The sequence below is a fragment of the Xenopus laevis genome, chromosome 5L, assembly GCF_017654675.1.
Source record: "Xenopus laevis strain J_2021 chromosome 5L, Xenopus_laevis_v10.1, whole genome shotgun sequence".
Lineage (NCBI taxonomy): Eukaryota > Metazoa > Chordata > Amphibia > Anura > Pipidae > Xenopus > Xenopus laevis.
Window position 1 is genome coordinate 123628049 of NC_054379.1, and position 16214 is coordinate 123644262.

Consider the following 16214-nt stretch of genomic DNA (forward strand, 5'->3'; position numbering starts at 1 on the left):
TAAGGACAAATCATGTAGAGGAACCACACAGCAAGCACACATGGCACAAATATAGTGCTTGGCTGACCAGGTTTTATGCCCAGTCCGATCTTTATCTTAAATTCCCTGATAAATCTTAATTTAAGTGTCTGAATTATGTTGGAAGCTACAGTATAAATGATGAGACATTTTCTGGGTAATTCAGTGTCACATTTAAAGCTGCTGTACTGTCTTCTTCATTGGAGTTTGCTTTACTCATACTATTAACCCAAGTACCCCTAGATGCCATTAAGATGTTAATTTTGTTTCACTGGGTATGCATCACGTATTACAACCTTAGTTATATATATAAAGCAGAGGGTAATCACACCTGTGTAATTAACACTCTGTATACTGCTTCAGTTTCAAACATGGGTCTCTTTTAGCTCTCCTGCATAATGTGTATGGAATTTCCCTCCCTTAAACACTGCCGCAAACCCCTATCCTGTGTATTTCTTGTGGCACTTTTCCCTAGATTGCATGTTCTCGCTTGTGGGGCTTTCTATACCCATATCCTAGCAGGCGTACTATTACCATTGTCCCCATTTAGTACACAATACAGCACAATAGGCTGATGCTTTATAAATAAACTCTCATAATAAGGAACTAGGCTTCATCACACTTTTTCATTTATAACTGTCCTACTTGCCTTCAGAAGAAACCATTTGGTACTTGGCTGCCACGTGGTCTTATGGTGTAAGTTCCCATGACCACCTACCTGTATCAAAGCAGAGTCAAGAAGAAAGAAAAAGCTGAATTACAGACCTGATGTTCGTTGGTAACCATTTACCCATTCTGTTCTGCAGTTTTCCTAGGAGGAGCTGTGTGTTACAGGACTAAATCCAGAACAGTTCTGGAAGGATATAGACATTTTAAAATGTGGGCAGGAGCTATACCAATAACTGGTAAGATAAAGAATAGTCAATGCTTGGTCCACGTGTAGCAGAGTACAAATTTTAGTAAATAACAGACCAAGGGGCACATTTACTTAGCTCAAGTGAAGGAATAGAATAAAAAATACTTTGAATTTCGAAGTATTTTTTTGGCCACTTCGACCATCAAATTGGCTACTTCGACCTTCGACTACGACTTTGAATCGAACTATTCGAACTAAAAATTGTTCGACTATTCAACCATTCGATAGTCGAAGTACTGTCTCTTTAAAAAAACTTCGACCACCTACTTCGCCTAAAACCTTCCCGAGCATCAATGTTAGCCTATGGGGAAGGTCCCCATAGGCTTTCTAGCCAATTCCTGATCAAAGGAAAATCGTTCGATCAATGGATTAAAATCCTTCGAATCGAATGATTTTTCCTTCGATCGTATGAACGAAGGAAATGCGGTAAATCCTTCGACTTCGATATTCGAATTCGAAGGATTTTACTTCGACGGTCGCATATCGAGGGTTAATTAACCCTCGATATTCGACCCTAAGTAAATGTGCCCTCACATGTCAAATATAAAACATGCAAACTAGACAGTATCATACACAGACAAGTTCAACAAATTGGTTAAACCAAAGACAGATCGGCAGTTAAGGGAACCACAGGCACTAATCAGCATAGACAAAGGAAAGAATCATAAATAAAGCATCTGCTTTCGACTCTCAGTCCTCATGGTTCTAACTTATAAAATATTGGTTATTAATATTTAGCAACAAGGAAACAGAAAAGTTATATACAGAAACTTCAATCGCAATTACATTTACACATAACTATAAAACCATTGAACACTTTTGTTTAATGTCTATGGAGAAGTTGTTAATTATTTTTCAGTAGGAAATTGTTTTTGGGTGTTCATACTCTTCAACAGTCAAAGATTGTGGCAGAGTCTCTTTTTCCAGTAGTGCATGCTGTAAATAGGCACAGTAACCCATGTTATAAAATATAGAGGGTTTGGGTATCCATAAAATACATCATGACAACAGAAGATAAGAACTAGGATTTTATCAAGTAATTTTTCTTCTTTTTAAGGGTCCTCAATATGTTGCTTAATATAATCAGATACTTGGAACACCTTTTTGTTGGCAGTTAAGAGAATCCCTCATATGTCCATTCCAAAGCACTTCATTGTAGACATCTGTAGCTGAGATGGACCATCAAAAGCATTTCATTTTCAAAATATTTGTTTGGCCTCTGCTAATTTAGTAAATAATTTAGATCCAATTTTAAAATTAGTTTCTTTTAGTGCCAAGAAAACATTGTCTCACTTTTTCTGTTGAAGCGTTTATGGTGGTATTATTTGTTTACGTCTATTAAATTGATTCCAGGTTTTCTTTTACAAAAGGAAGAAAGCCATAATGGCAATTTCTTTCAAACCAATATCTTTTATATTATTGTTTTTCCTAAGGTTTGGAAATGCTTCATATTTTTTAAAGCATTTACTTTCAACAACACTGTTTTATCACAGATGAGGTCCACAAAGCATAAACACAAGTAATATTCAGAATATCTTTATCTTCTCTCTTTTATTATTCTGTTACAAAAGCAATATACTTAATTTTTTCCAAGAAGTCTTATCATTACATAAAACAAAGGACACTGTAACTATAATTTTTTTTATTTGATATTTAAGTCATAAAAAGACATGCATCCAGAAATCTAGTAAGATCTTGTCTGATTATATTTCAATATTTACCAAGACATTTTCATCTGAGCACTGTTTATTAAACACTGAAAGACACTGAATTTATCTTATCATATTGTATAATCTTATTTGTTAATGTAACAGCAACGCAGGTGCTATATTCTAAAATGTCATTATGTGAAATTAAGAGGTTTGTATAAAATATTAATACAATGTTTCTGAGATAATTATTGAGATTATTATAGTTTTAAATCCTTTTTTAACTGGAAAAACATTGGAACATTACATTTAAAATGAAATGGGAAATAGGTGTTATAGAAAAATATTCATCAGAGGATTTTACGCCCAAAAGGTTGAGAATGCTTTAGTGTCTAGCTTATGGAAGATATTATAGGGATTTTATGGGACAATACAAATTGAGTTTGATATCTTGCTCTTTTGAACTAGTGATTAGATTTCCATATAGAAGTAATCAAATATCTAATTTAGATAAAGAGATAAGCATATTACACATAGGGGCAGCTTTACATAGGGTCGAATATCGAGGGTTAATTAACCCTCGATATTTGACTGCCGAATGTAAATCTTTCGACTTCGAATATAGAAGTCGAAGGATTTACCACAAATAGTACGATCGAACGAAAAATCGCTCGATGGAACGATTAAATCCTTCCATTCGTTGATTCGAAGGATTTTAATCCATCGATCGAACGATTTTTCCTTTACCAAAAAAACATTAGAAAGCCTATGGGGACCTTCCCCATAGTCTAACATTGCACCTCGGTAGGTTTTAGGTGGCGAAGTAGGGGGCGAAGTTTTTTTTAAAGAGACAGTACTTCGACTATCGAATGGTCAAATATTCGAACGATTTTTAGTTCGAAACGTTCGATTCGAAGTCGTAGTCGACGGTCGAAATAGCCAATTCAATGGTCGAAGTAGCCAAAAAAAACATTCATAATTCGACGTTTTTTTTATTCTATTCCTTCACTCGAGCTAAGTAAATGGGCCCCCCATGTGAAAGAGCTAGAGGTCATTAATAATTTTAAAAATTGATTCAAAAAATGGATGAAGGTTTAAAGAAATACTCTAAGGGGCTCTCGTACAGAAATGAATATGATATATTAGCGGGCTAATGTGTCATAAAATCCGATCATACCGGAAAAGTTACGGGGCAACTGTACTTTCTTTGTTGTTATTTCCTAATGAAAATATTAAGAGGTGGAAATATTGTTTTATTTGGGGTTTTTTTTACCCTAGTTTCTTCCAATGTGTTACTGACTCAGTAATAACAGTTATAACATTACCTAGGCTGTCATTGTCTCCAAACTAGCAATAATCTTCCTTATTACTTCTAACATCATTCCTGTTATCTTATTATAAAGGGGTATGGCCTAGCAATTCAGAGGCATGATGTGCCATATTTGGAGGTGTGACAAGTACAGGGACATACATTGACCTCTGCATCGTAACGATTATGTTTTCTTATTCTTGCACTTATAGAGATTTAGCTGTAAAGAATCTTCAGTGTTTTGGGCTGAAAAGTACAAGTACTATTTTCCCATTTCCCAAGTTAATTGACTGTGATAGTGGTATTTTTCTATTCCTTTTAATGCGCCTGCAAAGAATATGATTCTATGAGATTTCTGTGTTAAAACAGAACAGCCAAAAGCAGTTAGATATGATGGACTAAAAGGAAACCCCCAACACACACTGCAAAATAAATATAGCTAATGTCATGTTCAAACTAAAGGCATCCACATGATTCCTTGTATACAAAAAAACATTGACTTTGACTGAAACCCCATAAGTTAAGGTATGTTGTCAGGGGACACATCCAAGTCTCTCTTTGGGTGCAAGTTATGTGGTTCTGAATTTATGCATATGTGTGTGCTTTAAAGGAGAAGGAAAGGCTAAAATTTTAGTTAGCTTTATCAGAAAGGTCTATATAAATACACCAGTAAACCCTCAAAGTAATGCTGCTCTGAGTCCTCTGTCTAAAGAAACACAGCATTTCTTTCCTTTTATTGTGTACACATGGGCTTCTGTATCAGACTTCCTGTTTTCAACATAAACCTCCAGGGCAGGGCTTGAGCATGCTCAGTTTGCTCCTCTCTCCCTCCCTCCTCCCATCCCTGCTGTAATCTGTGCTCAGAGCTGTAAGTGAGCAGGGAGAGACTCAGGTAGGAAGTGATGTCACACCAAGCTTATATGGCAGCTTCTATCCTAAACAAACAGACTGTCTAGAACTGTTTACTCGGGTTTGGTAAAGCATTCTGCAGAATAAATATAGTGTTCTAGCTTGCACTATTCTGGCAAATCTGTTGGCAATAAACTGTCTTGGAGCTTTCTTTCTCCTTTAAACAAGCAGACATGGGAAAATAATTTGCCTTAGGGACATACTATTTGCACAACTCATTTTCTCACTGCAGAAATATATTGTCTTGTTTTCTGTCTCTGTGAGGTAATGCTGTGCGATATAATACCATCTGTTACTGCAACTTAACTAAAACTGTTTAGTTTACTGCAACTTAAGTATTGTAACATTTCCAAACCAAGGTTTCTCAGAAAGGTTGAAATTGTGTTCCTAGTAAATGGTTTAAATCCATTTGATGCATTTCATTTTCTGACAGCATTAGTCATGTCAATAGGTTCTGTTTAAAGATGGCTTCTGTTATAGCAGAGTCATATAACAATTCCATTTGACCACCACTACTCAAACTGTATTCTGTGCAAGGTTTGGATAAACTAATTTGGATCTTAATGAATTATCAAGTAGACCGCTTTGTTGTAGAACCAGATATAATTTTACTATGTAACAAAGACAAGCTTTATAAGTTTAATTGAAAATCCTTATATTGTAATAACAGCAACTAGAGGTGGTTTTGTTATAATGAATCCATTGAAGGATTTTAAAGGTGTCTAGACTGGGGATTCTAAGGTTCCACTTGAGTACAAAATGTTTTTTCTTCCAGCACTTCAGGGCTAGTTGCCTTATTTGAGTGGGAATCATACCAGTATATATAAACAGTCATATGAAGAACCCCTCTTAATTCTTTGGACTTTTGTTTATCATTGGCTGAGCTTTCAAAGTTGCAACTTCCTTTTAATATATAACATGCCTTATGGAAACTGTAGTATTTCAGCAGTGACATAAAGTTTATTGGATTACCAGAAAATATGCAATATGCATCATAACAAAATTAGACAGGTGCATACATTTGGGCACCCCAACAGAGATATTGCATCTAGGGATGGGCAAATTTAAACCCTTTCCAAAAATTTGCCGCCGGCGAAATGTCGCCGACGCCCATTAAAGTCTATGGCCGTCAATATTTATTTGACGGGCGTCTTTTTTGTCGCACGCCGCCATACAAGTCTCATTTCCGCAGCAAAACAAAGCGAAAAAATTCGCCCATTCCTAATTGCATCAATACTTAGATGAGTCTTCTTTTGCCAATGCAACAGCCTGTAGAAGCCTCCTATAGCCTTTGATGAGTGTCTGGATTCTGTATGGCAGTATTTTTTATCATTCGTCCATACAAATCTCTCCAGTTCAGTTAAATTTGATTGCTGCTGAGCATGGACAGTCTGCGTCAAATCATTCCATAGATTTTTGATGATATTCAAGTCAGGGGACAGTGACAGCCATTCCAGAATATTGTACTTCTCCCTCTGCATAAATGCCTTTGTAGATTTCGAAGTGTATTTAGAGTCATTGTCTTGTTGGAATATCCAACCCCTGCGTAACTTCAACTGTGTGACTGATGCTTGAACATTATCCTGAAGAATTTGTTGATATTGGGTTGAATACATCCGACCTTCAACTTTATCAAGGGCCCTAGTCCCTGAACTAGCCACACAGCCCCACAGCATGATTGAACCTCCACCAAACTTGACAGTAGGTAGCAGGTGTTTTTCTTGGAATGCGTTGTTCTTTTTCCACCACGCAAAGTGCTTTTTGTTATGACCAAATAACTAAATTTTTGTCTCATCAGTCCAAAGCACTTTGTTCCAAAATGACTGTGACTTGTCTAAATGAGGTTTTGCATACAACAAGCGACTTTGTTTGTGGCGTGAGTGCAGAAAGCCTATGAGTAAGTGCCCCAATAGGCACAGAACGCGTTAGGTCTTATGTCCTAATAAATTTTTCTACTTTTTACATTTGTTTTTTGATTATTGGAGATCCTCACATCCTTTTGGATACAGTGTTTTTGGACTTTGCACCTTGGGACTGAGGTGAACTGCGAGTGTATTCTCCTTCATTATCTCTATTATAACTTTGTAAATTTGATTTAATATTTATTTTTTGAGTGGTACCACAGATACTTGCTGTAATGTGGCAGTAGCACAAACCCTGTTTCTATAGTGAGTGCAGAAAGGGCTTCTTTCTCATCACTTTGCCATACAGATGTTCTTTGTGCAAATTGTGCTGAATTGTAGAACAATGTACAGATACACCATCTGCAGCAAGATGTTCTTGCAGGTCTTCTGAGGTGATCTTTGGATTGTCTGTAACCAGTCCCACAATCCTCCGTGTAAGCCGCTCCTGTATTTTTCTTGGCCTGCCAGATTTTGGTTTTACAGCTACTGTGTCTGTGGCCTTCCATTTCCTGATTACATTCCTTACAGTTGAAACTGACAGTTTAAACCTCTAAGAAAGCTTTTTGTAGCCTTCCCCTAAACCATGATACTGAACAATCTTTGTTTTCAGATCTTTTGAGAGTTGCTTTGAGGATCCCATGCTGTCACTCTTCAGAGGAGAGTCAAACAGAAGCACAACTTGCAATTGGTCACCTTAAATACCTTTTATCATGATTGGACTTACCTGCCTATGAAGTTCAAGCCTTAACAAGATAATCCAACTAATTTGGTGTTGCCAGTAATCTGTATTGAGCAGTTACATGCATTCAAATTAGCAAAATTACAAGGGTACCCACATTTTTGCACAGCCAGTTCTTTCACATTTGATTTAATTTCATACAACTGAATACTGCTTCACTAAAAATTTTTTGTTCAGAAAACACCCCGGTACTTAGATGTTCCTGGGAAATGTAAGACATACCACTATTATCGTTTTTGTTGAAAGTGTAGTAAATTATTATGCAGGCTGAGAGGGGTTCCCAAACTTTTTCATATGACTGTAGCTCCCTGTTCTTTGATCCTGGAGCTTTAAAAACAGGTTTGCATTAAAGTCTAGTATCATAAAGCCCAAATTATAGTATAATATAAGATAATGCAAGTACTGAAAAGCACCATTTTCACTGGTGAATTATTTTGAATCTGTCTCTATGTTTTTAGTCATCTTTAGAAACCTAGGATGCAGTGGAACAGTTGTATGGAGCAATTACATTCCCTTTAACTTGTGAATCAAATACAAACCAGTCTTTAGAATTTTTTTATTGCTAACATAATATAATTCTAGAACATAAGACAGAGTGCAGTAAAGAAATAGTAGTATAGTGTATGAGCCAGTCTATGGTCAAGCTATAAAATTTTAATTTATGTATGCTGGAAAAAAAACATGACCTTTTCCACAGATAAATATTAATATCCCTGCTGTTTGACAATCCCATTTTGAAACTGAATCTTCATGTTATACAGAATTCCATGTAAAATGTTTATTTTTTAAAAAAATGTTATTGAGGATATACATAAACGGTACATTAAATCTGAAAATGAAAAGCCAAATGTTTAAGAAAGATTGCTTAAAGCATGTGTCTAAAAAAAACAATTATTATTTTTTGTTCCTGTGGTTGCAGGATCTGGACCTTGTACAAACCAATCTGGAAGAAGAAAGGTTTTTTGACCTATTTGGATTTAGTGAGGAAGTGGGGTCGTGGCTGTGTTTTATGTGTAACAACCCAGAAAAGGCAACAGGTAATAACTATTTTACACTTTGAAATCACATTTCTTTCACAAAGGATATAGGAGAAAAAAAAAAGACATGTTGTCTAGGATGTTTTCTGTAGGCCACACAATGTAATATGTTGTATTCAATTGCCAGTCCTAAAAAGATAACATGTTTATGTTTTTTGTATTCCTTCATTGATCCTATTGTGTTTTGTGCTATAATTATTATAATAAAATAAATGGAAATTCAACATACTTTTATTGAACTGCATTTAACTGGAGGTTATTTCTTAGTTACATAGTTAAATCGGGTTAAAAAAAGACCAAAGTCCATCAAGTTCAACCCCTCCAAATGAAACCCAGCATCCATACATACACACACTGACCCCTCCATATATATTAACATAACAGAGCATTCCATAACCTCACTGTCCTCACTGTGAAGGTCCCCTGCTATTTGTCTAGAATGTGCTCTAATGTACTTGTAAAGTGTAATCATATCCACTCGCAGGTGTCTTTTTTTCCACCCCAACCTTGACAACCCCAACTTTGATACCCTCATAATTGAAATCTTCAATAGCTCTAACCTGTTTAGTTGCCTGCCTCTGCACTCTCTCCAACTCATTGATATCCCTCTCAACTCATGGCAGAGGACCTTAGTTTGCTAAGGTGTATGAGTCTGGATTGGAGGTCTCTGGGGGGAAGGTCAATTAACAGGAAGTTACAGTAGTTAGGGTGAGTGAATAAGAATTTTAATGCCATCTTGTGCTATAAATGATTGTGTTTTGGAAATATTCCTAAGGTGAATGTGACATGATATGTCATTGGATATAAGGAGTAAAGGACAGAGCAGAATCAAGGGTAACTCCAAAGCAATTGGCCTGTGGAGACAAGATAATAGTGAAGTCATTAAAGGCAATATATACATCTGGCAAGTTGTGGGTGTTGGTTGGGATAAGAAAAACATATGAAATGATTTGCCAAGGGACAAGTATACAGAGAAAATAATAAAGGGCCTAAGACAGAGGAAACCCAGGATAAGGCATTGTTGTGGAGGGGAAGATAGTGGAGGGACTGGAAGAGGAGAGGTGATCTACAATGTCAAAAGCTTTTGAGAGATCTAGGACTATTAGTAGTGAGAACTAGTTTTTGGGTTTTGCTGATTACAGGTATGTTATTTAGCTTTAGAGTTACTGCTGTTTAAGCGCTGTTAAAGCAGTTTATTATATGCCCCTCAATTAAGAACATGGATACAAAAACGAAGTGCATTACAGACATGATATGCAAGTCTATCTGTAAATGTTTTACCTGGTCAGTGATGAACCCAAAACCATTGGATCCATTTTTTCTCCCACAAACATCTTCAGGACAGGCACACATGCTTATGAACCTTGTGATATAGTAAAGGGCATGTTAATTAAAAAATAACTTAAATATATTTACACATTTTAAATGTCAATTTGTTTCTAATATTTAATGGTTTCAAGATAGAAACAGGTTTGTATTGCTGCATCAGGCTTATGAGTCAACAGTACTGTCTTGGAGATGATCTGTTTGTGGCCCAAGGGTTAATTCAATATGCAGATGGCTCCTCCAATGATTAACTGCTCTACCTATATCTCCCTCCTACTCTAGTAATGTTAGAGCTGTATTGGCTCTTACTCTACTGAGAAGTGATATATTTCCAGGCTACTGCCACCTCACAAGCTGTGTCACAGGTACTTTACAGGCAAATTACATTTACTTTGGGTACTTTGGCACAATATTTTGGGCTACAAAAATGCAGCATTTAAAGCACCCAAAGTAGCCCCAATGAGTGATTGCCCTAAGAATTTCATGGAGGCAATCTGCTTCAAGTTTTATAAAGGAGGCCAATTATGGTGTTTAATTAATGTTGTGAGCCTTTGCAGGAATGTTATTTCGCATGACCTTAGTAATCTTAGTATTGGTATTCTAACAATACCAGAGAAATCCGGACCTTCTACATAATGGTTTGCGGAAGGACAAAATGCACACATAATATTACATTATAAAACAGAGTAAGTACACCAATAACAACACTGTAGGACAGACACTGTAGTAACAATTTAGTCCAGTTCTCAGAATTTCCTATGTTTTTCCTTGTATGTTTTTGTTTTGTTTTTTTCCCTCATATTTGGTGGGAAAACCACATACTGTCATGAACCAAGAAGTCTGCACCGTGGGAATATTTATTTGTGTGTTTTTCAGTAACTCTGGGGTGGCTTGTTTTTTTAATGGATGTTCAATTTTGTGAATCAGACGTGGTCACAGACTCTTGTTACTGCTCTGCACATTGGCAGTGTATCATTTGTTCTAACCACTTGCTGAGTTCTCACATACCCCAATCTGTATTGCATTGTATTATAGTACTAGTCTTGCAAGAATCATTTTGTAATTAACATAATAATAATAATACAAGTTATTTTCTGTTTTTTTGGCAATTGTATTGAACTTTCTATACAGGCTACCAACTCATTTCCGTTCTCAGTTCTAGTTTGCATAAAAACCATATGTTAACAATATAGTGATTTTGTTTCACCCTATAATTGGGAGCAGTACATATGACGTGTGTCTTTGTGTGATCAAATGTATAACAAACAAAAGGTTTAGACCAATAAATCCAGAGGTCAGAATGGTTCCTTACAATCATAAATAAACTGTCTGTGAATTAAATATGTTAAAGGCAGTAGCCAGCAATATTCTTGCAAGCACTCCAAACATTCAGGACATTACCTTATGGAACACAAGAATGAAACAAATTATACATAAAGTACAGGTATAGGATCCGTAATCCAGAAACCCATTATCCAGAAAGCTCCAAATTACAGAAAGGCCATCTCCCATCAAAGTATTTTTATTTCCTTTTTCTCTGTAATAATTAAACAGTACCTTGTACTTGATCCCAACTTGCTAAATATACTATACATAGTGTCCTATATTCTTTACAGTAGGGCTGTCCAACTTGCGGCCTGCGGTGACCCCCACATGAAAGTCTGCTTGCTGCATCTGCTTACCATGTGTACGTTTTAAAAGGTATCACTAACCGGCCCCTGAATTGTTTTAACCTCAAATTCAGACAATAAAATCCTGCATTGTTTATACATATAATCCTCCCTGCATTGTTCACACCTATAACACAACTTCTATTGTTCTCAGACCTAAAACCCTGTACTGTTCACACCTGAGACTCAGACTGAAATTGCCCACATTGTTCACCTGGTCACATTCATACAAACTGCTGGAGGGGCACCAGCACTGTGTCACTGTATATAGCACACTTTAGAGTGGTCCTGATGGGTTTCCCTTTCTCCTGCTCTGTTCTGCCTTCCATATGCTCCCTGTGTGTGCCATACTCTGTCTGCCCTCTGCTCCCAGTGTGTGCCATACTCTGCCTGCCCTATGCTCTGTGTGTGTCATAATCTACCTGCCCTATGCTACTTGTGTGTGCCATACTCTGCCCACCCTTTGCTCCCTGTGTGAGCCATACTCTGCCAGCCATATGCTCCATAGATGTGTCATACTATGTCTGCCCTATTCTCCTTGGGTGTGCCATACTCTTCTTTTCCTATGCTCCCTGTGCATTCCATAATCTGCCTACCCTATGCTCCCTTGTGTGCCATACTCTGCCTGTGTGTGCCCTGCTCTGCCTGTTGAACATAAGCCTGGTAAGGGTTTGTTCTGGGGGTGTCAGGGAGCCGGGAGGTCCCTCCAGGGAGGTAGTCAGGATCGAGGAGGAAGCCCTCTTGAGGGAGCAAGGTCGCGGTGTCCAAAGGGTTAATCAAAAGAGTAGTCGGGATCCAGGCAAGAATTCACAGGCAGGCAGATATCAGCAAAGTCCAAAGTCCAGGCAAAGGGTCAGGATATAAATCAGGAACAAGATTAGCAAAATAAGCTCACAGGAAACCCAGGATACACTTAGGGAAAGTAATCCTATACTTGGGCGCCATTCTGGCGTCTAGGTCGCGTTTTTATTTTGAATTTGGCGCCTTTGTGACGTCACCGACGTCCTGACGCTGGCGTCGATGCGCTGGCGTGTTTGCGCCGGCGCCGCTACCCACGTGGCGGCCATGGGCGCCGCCATTTTGGGAGCGACGCCGGAGAGGAAAGACGCGCCGCCCGGAGCTCCTGGAACTGCTCCGGGCGGCGTTCGTGACAGTACCCCCCCACGGGGGGCCACTGGACCACCAAGACTGGGCTTCTGGGGAAACTTAGAGTGGAAATCCCTCACCAGACGAGGAGCGTGCACACCAGAGTGTCCTTCCCAGGAGCATTCTTCAGGGCCAAAGCCCTTCCACTTGATGAGGTACTGGAGAGAGCCCCTGGAAATTCTGGAGTCAAGGATCTTTTCTACCTCATATTCTTGTTGACCATCCACAGAGATAGTAGGAGGAGGAGACTGGTTCACAGAAAAGCGGTTGGAGGTAGCGGGTTTCACCAAAGAGACATGAAACACGTTGGGAATTCGCATCTCAGGGGGAAGCTGAAGTCTGACAGCCACAGGATTGATCACCTCCGAGATGGAGAATGGACCCACAAACTTCGGACCCAATTTAGGAGATGGCACCTTCAACCGAATGTTCCTGGAAGACAACCAGACTTTATCACCAACCTTGTAGGGAGGAGAGGGTCTACATCTACGATCTGCACACGTCTTGTGAACCAGAGTGCTCTTCTCTAAGTTCGACATACACCGACATGAACGGAGACCTTCCAGTGGAAGTGTGGCATGCATTATTATGAGCAAATTCCGCCCATGGGAGGAGATCAGACCAGTCATCTTGACAAAGGGCGACGTGATTCCTCAAGAACTGTTCCAACGCTTGATTTACTCGTTCAGCTGCTCCATTAGTCTGGGGATGATAAGCGGAGGAGAACTGGAGAGTAATACCCAGGTCTTTGCACAGGGAACGCCAAAACTTAGCAGTAAACTGAGAACCTCTGTCAGAGACCACTTCCACAGGAAAACCATGCAGACGGAAAATATACTGGATGAAGAGCTGAGACAACTCCACAGCAGAGGGAAGCTTCCGCAGGGGAATGAAATGGGACATCTTGCTAAAGCGGTCAATCAGCACCCAAATCACAGTGTTACCACTAGAGGGGGGAAGTTCAACAATAAAGTCCATTGCTAAATGAGTCCATGGACGAGATGGGATAGGCAATGGTTGTAATAACCCACTGGGGCGAGAATGGCTAGGTTTGGATGTAGCACAAACGGTACAAGCAGCAACAAAGTCTTTGACATCTTTTCGGATAGTCGGCCACCAGACTAAACGTCAAAGGAGTTCAAGAGTCTTTTCAGGACCAGGATGTCCTGCTTGCTTGGAACAGTGGGTCTGTTGAAGAATGGGCAGACGTAACTCGGAGGGAACAAACGCCATCCCAATGGGGGTATCAGGAGGAGCAGAAGATTGACCAGCCAGAATTTGATCAGCGAATTGAGGGTACAAGGAAGCGACTATCTTGACAGGAGGAATAATAGGCTCTTGTCTTTCAGGAGTACGATCCACCGGAGTGAAACTTCGACACAGAGCATCGGCTTTCCGATTCTTGGAGCCAGGGCTAAAAGTCAAGACAAAGTTGAAGCGGGAGAAGAACAAGGCCCATCTGGCCTGACGAGGATTCAGTCTCTTGAGAGAATGTATGAACTCCAAGTTCTTATGATCAGTGTAAATCGTGACCGGGATTGAAGAACCCTCTAGGAGGTGACGCCACTCTTCGAGAGCAAGTTTGACTGCCAGAAGTTCTTGATTCCCTACATCGTAATTCTGTTCTGCAGAAGAAAACTTTCTGGAGAAAAAGGCACAGGGGTGCAATTTCCCATTGGCAGAATGTCTCTGGGATAGAATAGCCCCAGCACCTACTTCAGATGCATCCACCTCAATGCAAAAGGGTAACTTAGGATCCGGATGACGGAGGACTGGGGCAGAAGAAAATGCGTCTTTTAGGGACTGAAAAGCTTCTACAGCAACTGGAGGCCAGGACCTGGGATTACCCCCTTTTCGGATGAGAGTAAGGATAGGTGCAATACGGGAAGAAAACCCCCTGATGAATTGCCTGTAGTAGTTGGCAAATCCGATGAACCTTTGAATAGCCTTGGTGCTCAAGGGAAGGGGCCACTCTTGGATTGCTGACACCTTAACGGGATCCATCTCGAAACCTTCTGGGGAGATGATATAACCCAAGAAAGGAATCTTAGACACCTCAAAGACACATTTCTCCAACTTGGCGAAGAGAGAGTTCTTCCTCAAACGAGAGAGCACTTCTTTCACCTGGGAGCGATGAGATTCAAGGTCTTTCGAGAAGATTAGGATGTCATCCAGTTACACGACCACAGACTTTCCCAAGAGGTCCCGGAAAATGTCATTCACGAGCTCCTGAAAGACAGCGGGGGCATTACAGAGGCCAAAGGGCATCACGAGATATTCATAGTGCCCATCCCGAGTGTTGAATGCCGTCTTCCATTCGTCCCCTTCACAGATGCGGATGAGGTTGTACGCCCCACAGAGATCTAATTTAGTGAAAATCTTAGCCCCTTTCAATTGGTCAAAGAGTTCAGCAATCAAAGGCAAGGGGTACCGGTTTTTAACAGTGATCTTATTAAGGCCCCAGTAGTCAATGCAAGGACGTAGGCCTCCATCCTTCTTTTCCACAAAGAAGAAACCTGCCCCGGCAGGAGAAGTAGAGGGGCGGATAAACCCCCGCTGGAGATTTTCCTGAATATAGTCTTTCATAGCGGAAATCTCAGCCGGATTAAGAGGATAGGTGCGACCCCTAGGGGGCATGGTTCCTGGCAGGAGATCGACAGGACAATCGTATGGTCGATGTGGAGGAAGGAATTCTGCGGATTTCTTACAGAATACATCAGAGAATTCCCTGTAGAAGGAGGGTAGAGTCTTCAGATCAGACATAGAGATATTCACCCTCTGGAGGGGTTCAGCAGGAAGACAGTGCTGCTGGCAAAATGGGCTCCAACGGGAAATCTGTCCTGCGGACCAATCAATGGTGGGATTATGCAGGCGCAGCCAAGGGAGACCCAAAACAACAGGAACGGATGGGCAGGAAATAATTAGGAACGATAGTCTTTCTTTATGCAGCGTCCCAACCTGCACAGGCAATTCCCCAGTCGTCTTAGAGATAAATTCAGCCTCCAGGGGTCTGTCGTCAATGGCAGTGACACGAAACGGAGTGGACAATGGGAATAAGGGAACTTCCATGTGTTTGGCGAAAAGAGCATCCATGAAGTTCCCAGCAGCTCCAGAGTCAATGAACGCTGAGCCAACAATGGTCTTAGTGGCTAGGCGAATCTGTAAAGGAAGGAGAAACCTGTGAGTGTTCTCTTGAGACTTCGGAGTAGTGCCCCCTACATGAGTTACCCTAGATATACCTCGGGGAACAGAACTCGTGGGCTTCACCGGACAAGAGTTCGCAAAATGAGACTGTCCGCCACAATACAGACATAAGCCAGCCATTCGTCTACGGAGTCTTTCTTGTTCGGAGAGACGAGCCCTTCCAACTTGCATCGGTTCCTCCGGAGGAGAAGGAGAAGCTTGAGCAGCTGGAGTTTGCAAGAGAGGTCTCTGGAAGCGAGGTGCCAACAAGGGTTGAAATCTTTTACAACGCTCCCTCTCTACTTGATGCTCTCTGAGACGGGTGTCCACCTTAATGGATAGTGCAATCAGATCTTCCAGCAGATCAGGGAACTCCCTGGAGACAAGATCATCTTTAATGCGAATAGA

General features: G+C 40.1%; 1 protein-coding gene across 1 annotated transcript in view; it reads left to right on the forward strand.

Annotated features, from left to right (window-relative positions):
• Positions 1 to 16214, forward strand: part of LOC108716215 (ventricular zone-expressed PH domain-containing protein homolog 1) — a 213532-nt gene that overhangs the window by 165394 nt on the left and 31924 nt on the right. The window contains exon 12 of the mRNA XM_041563355.1: positions 8364 to 8481. Within this exon, the coding sequence (XP_041419289.1) occupies positions 8364 to 8481 (118 nt within the window). The remainder of the gene's footprint in view (positions 1 to 8363; positions 8482 to 16214) is intronic.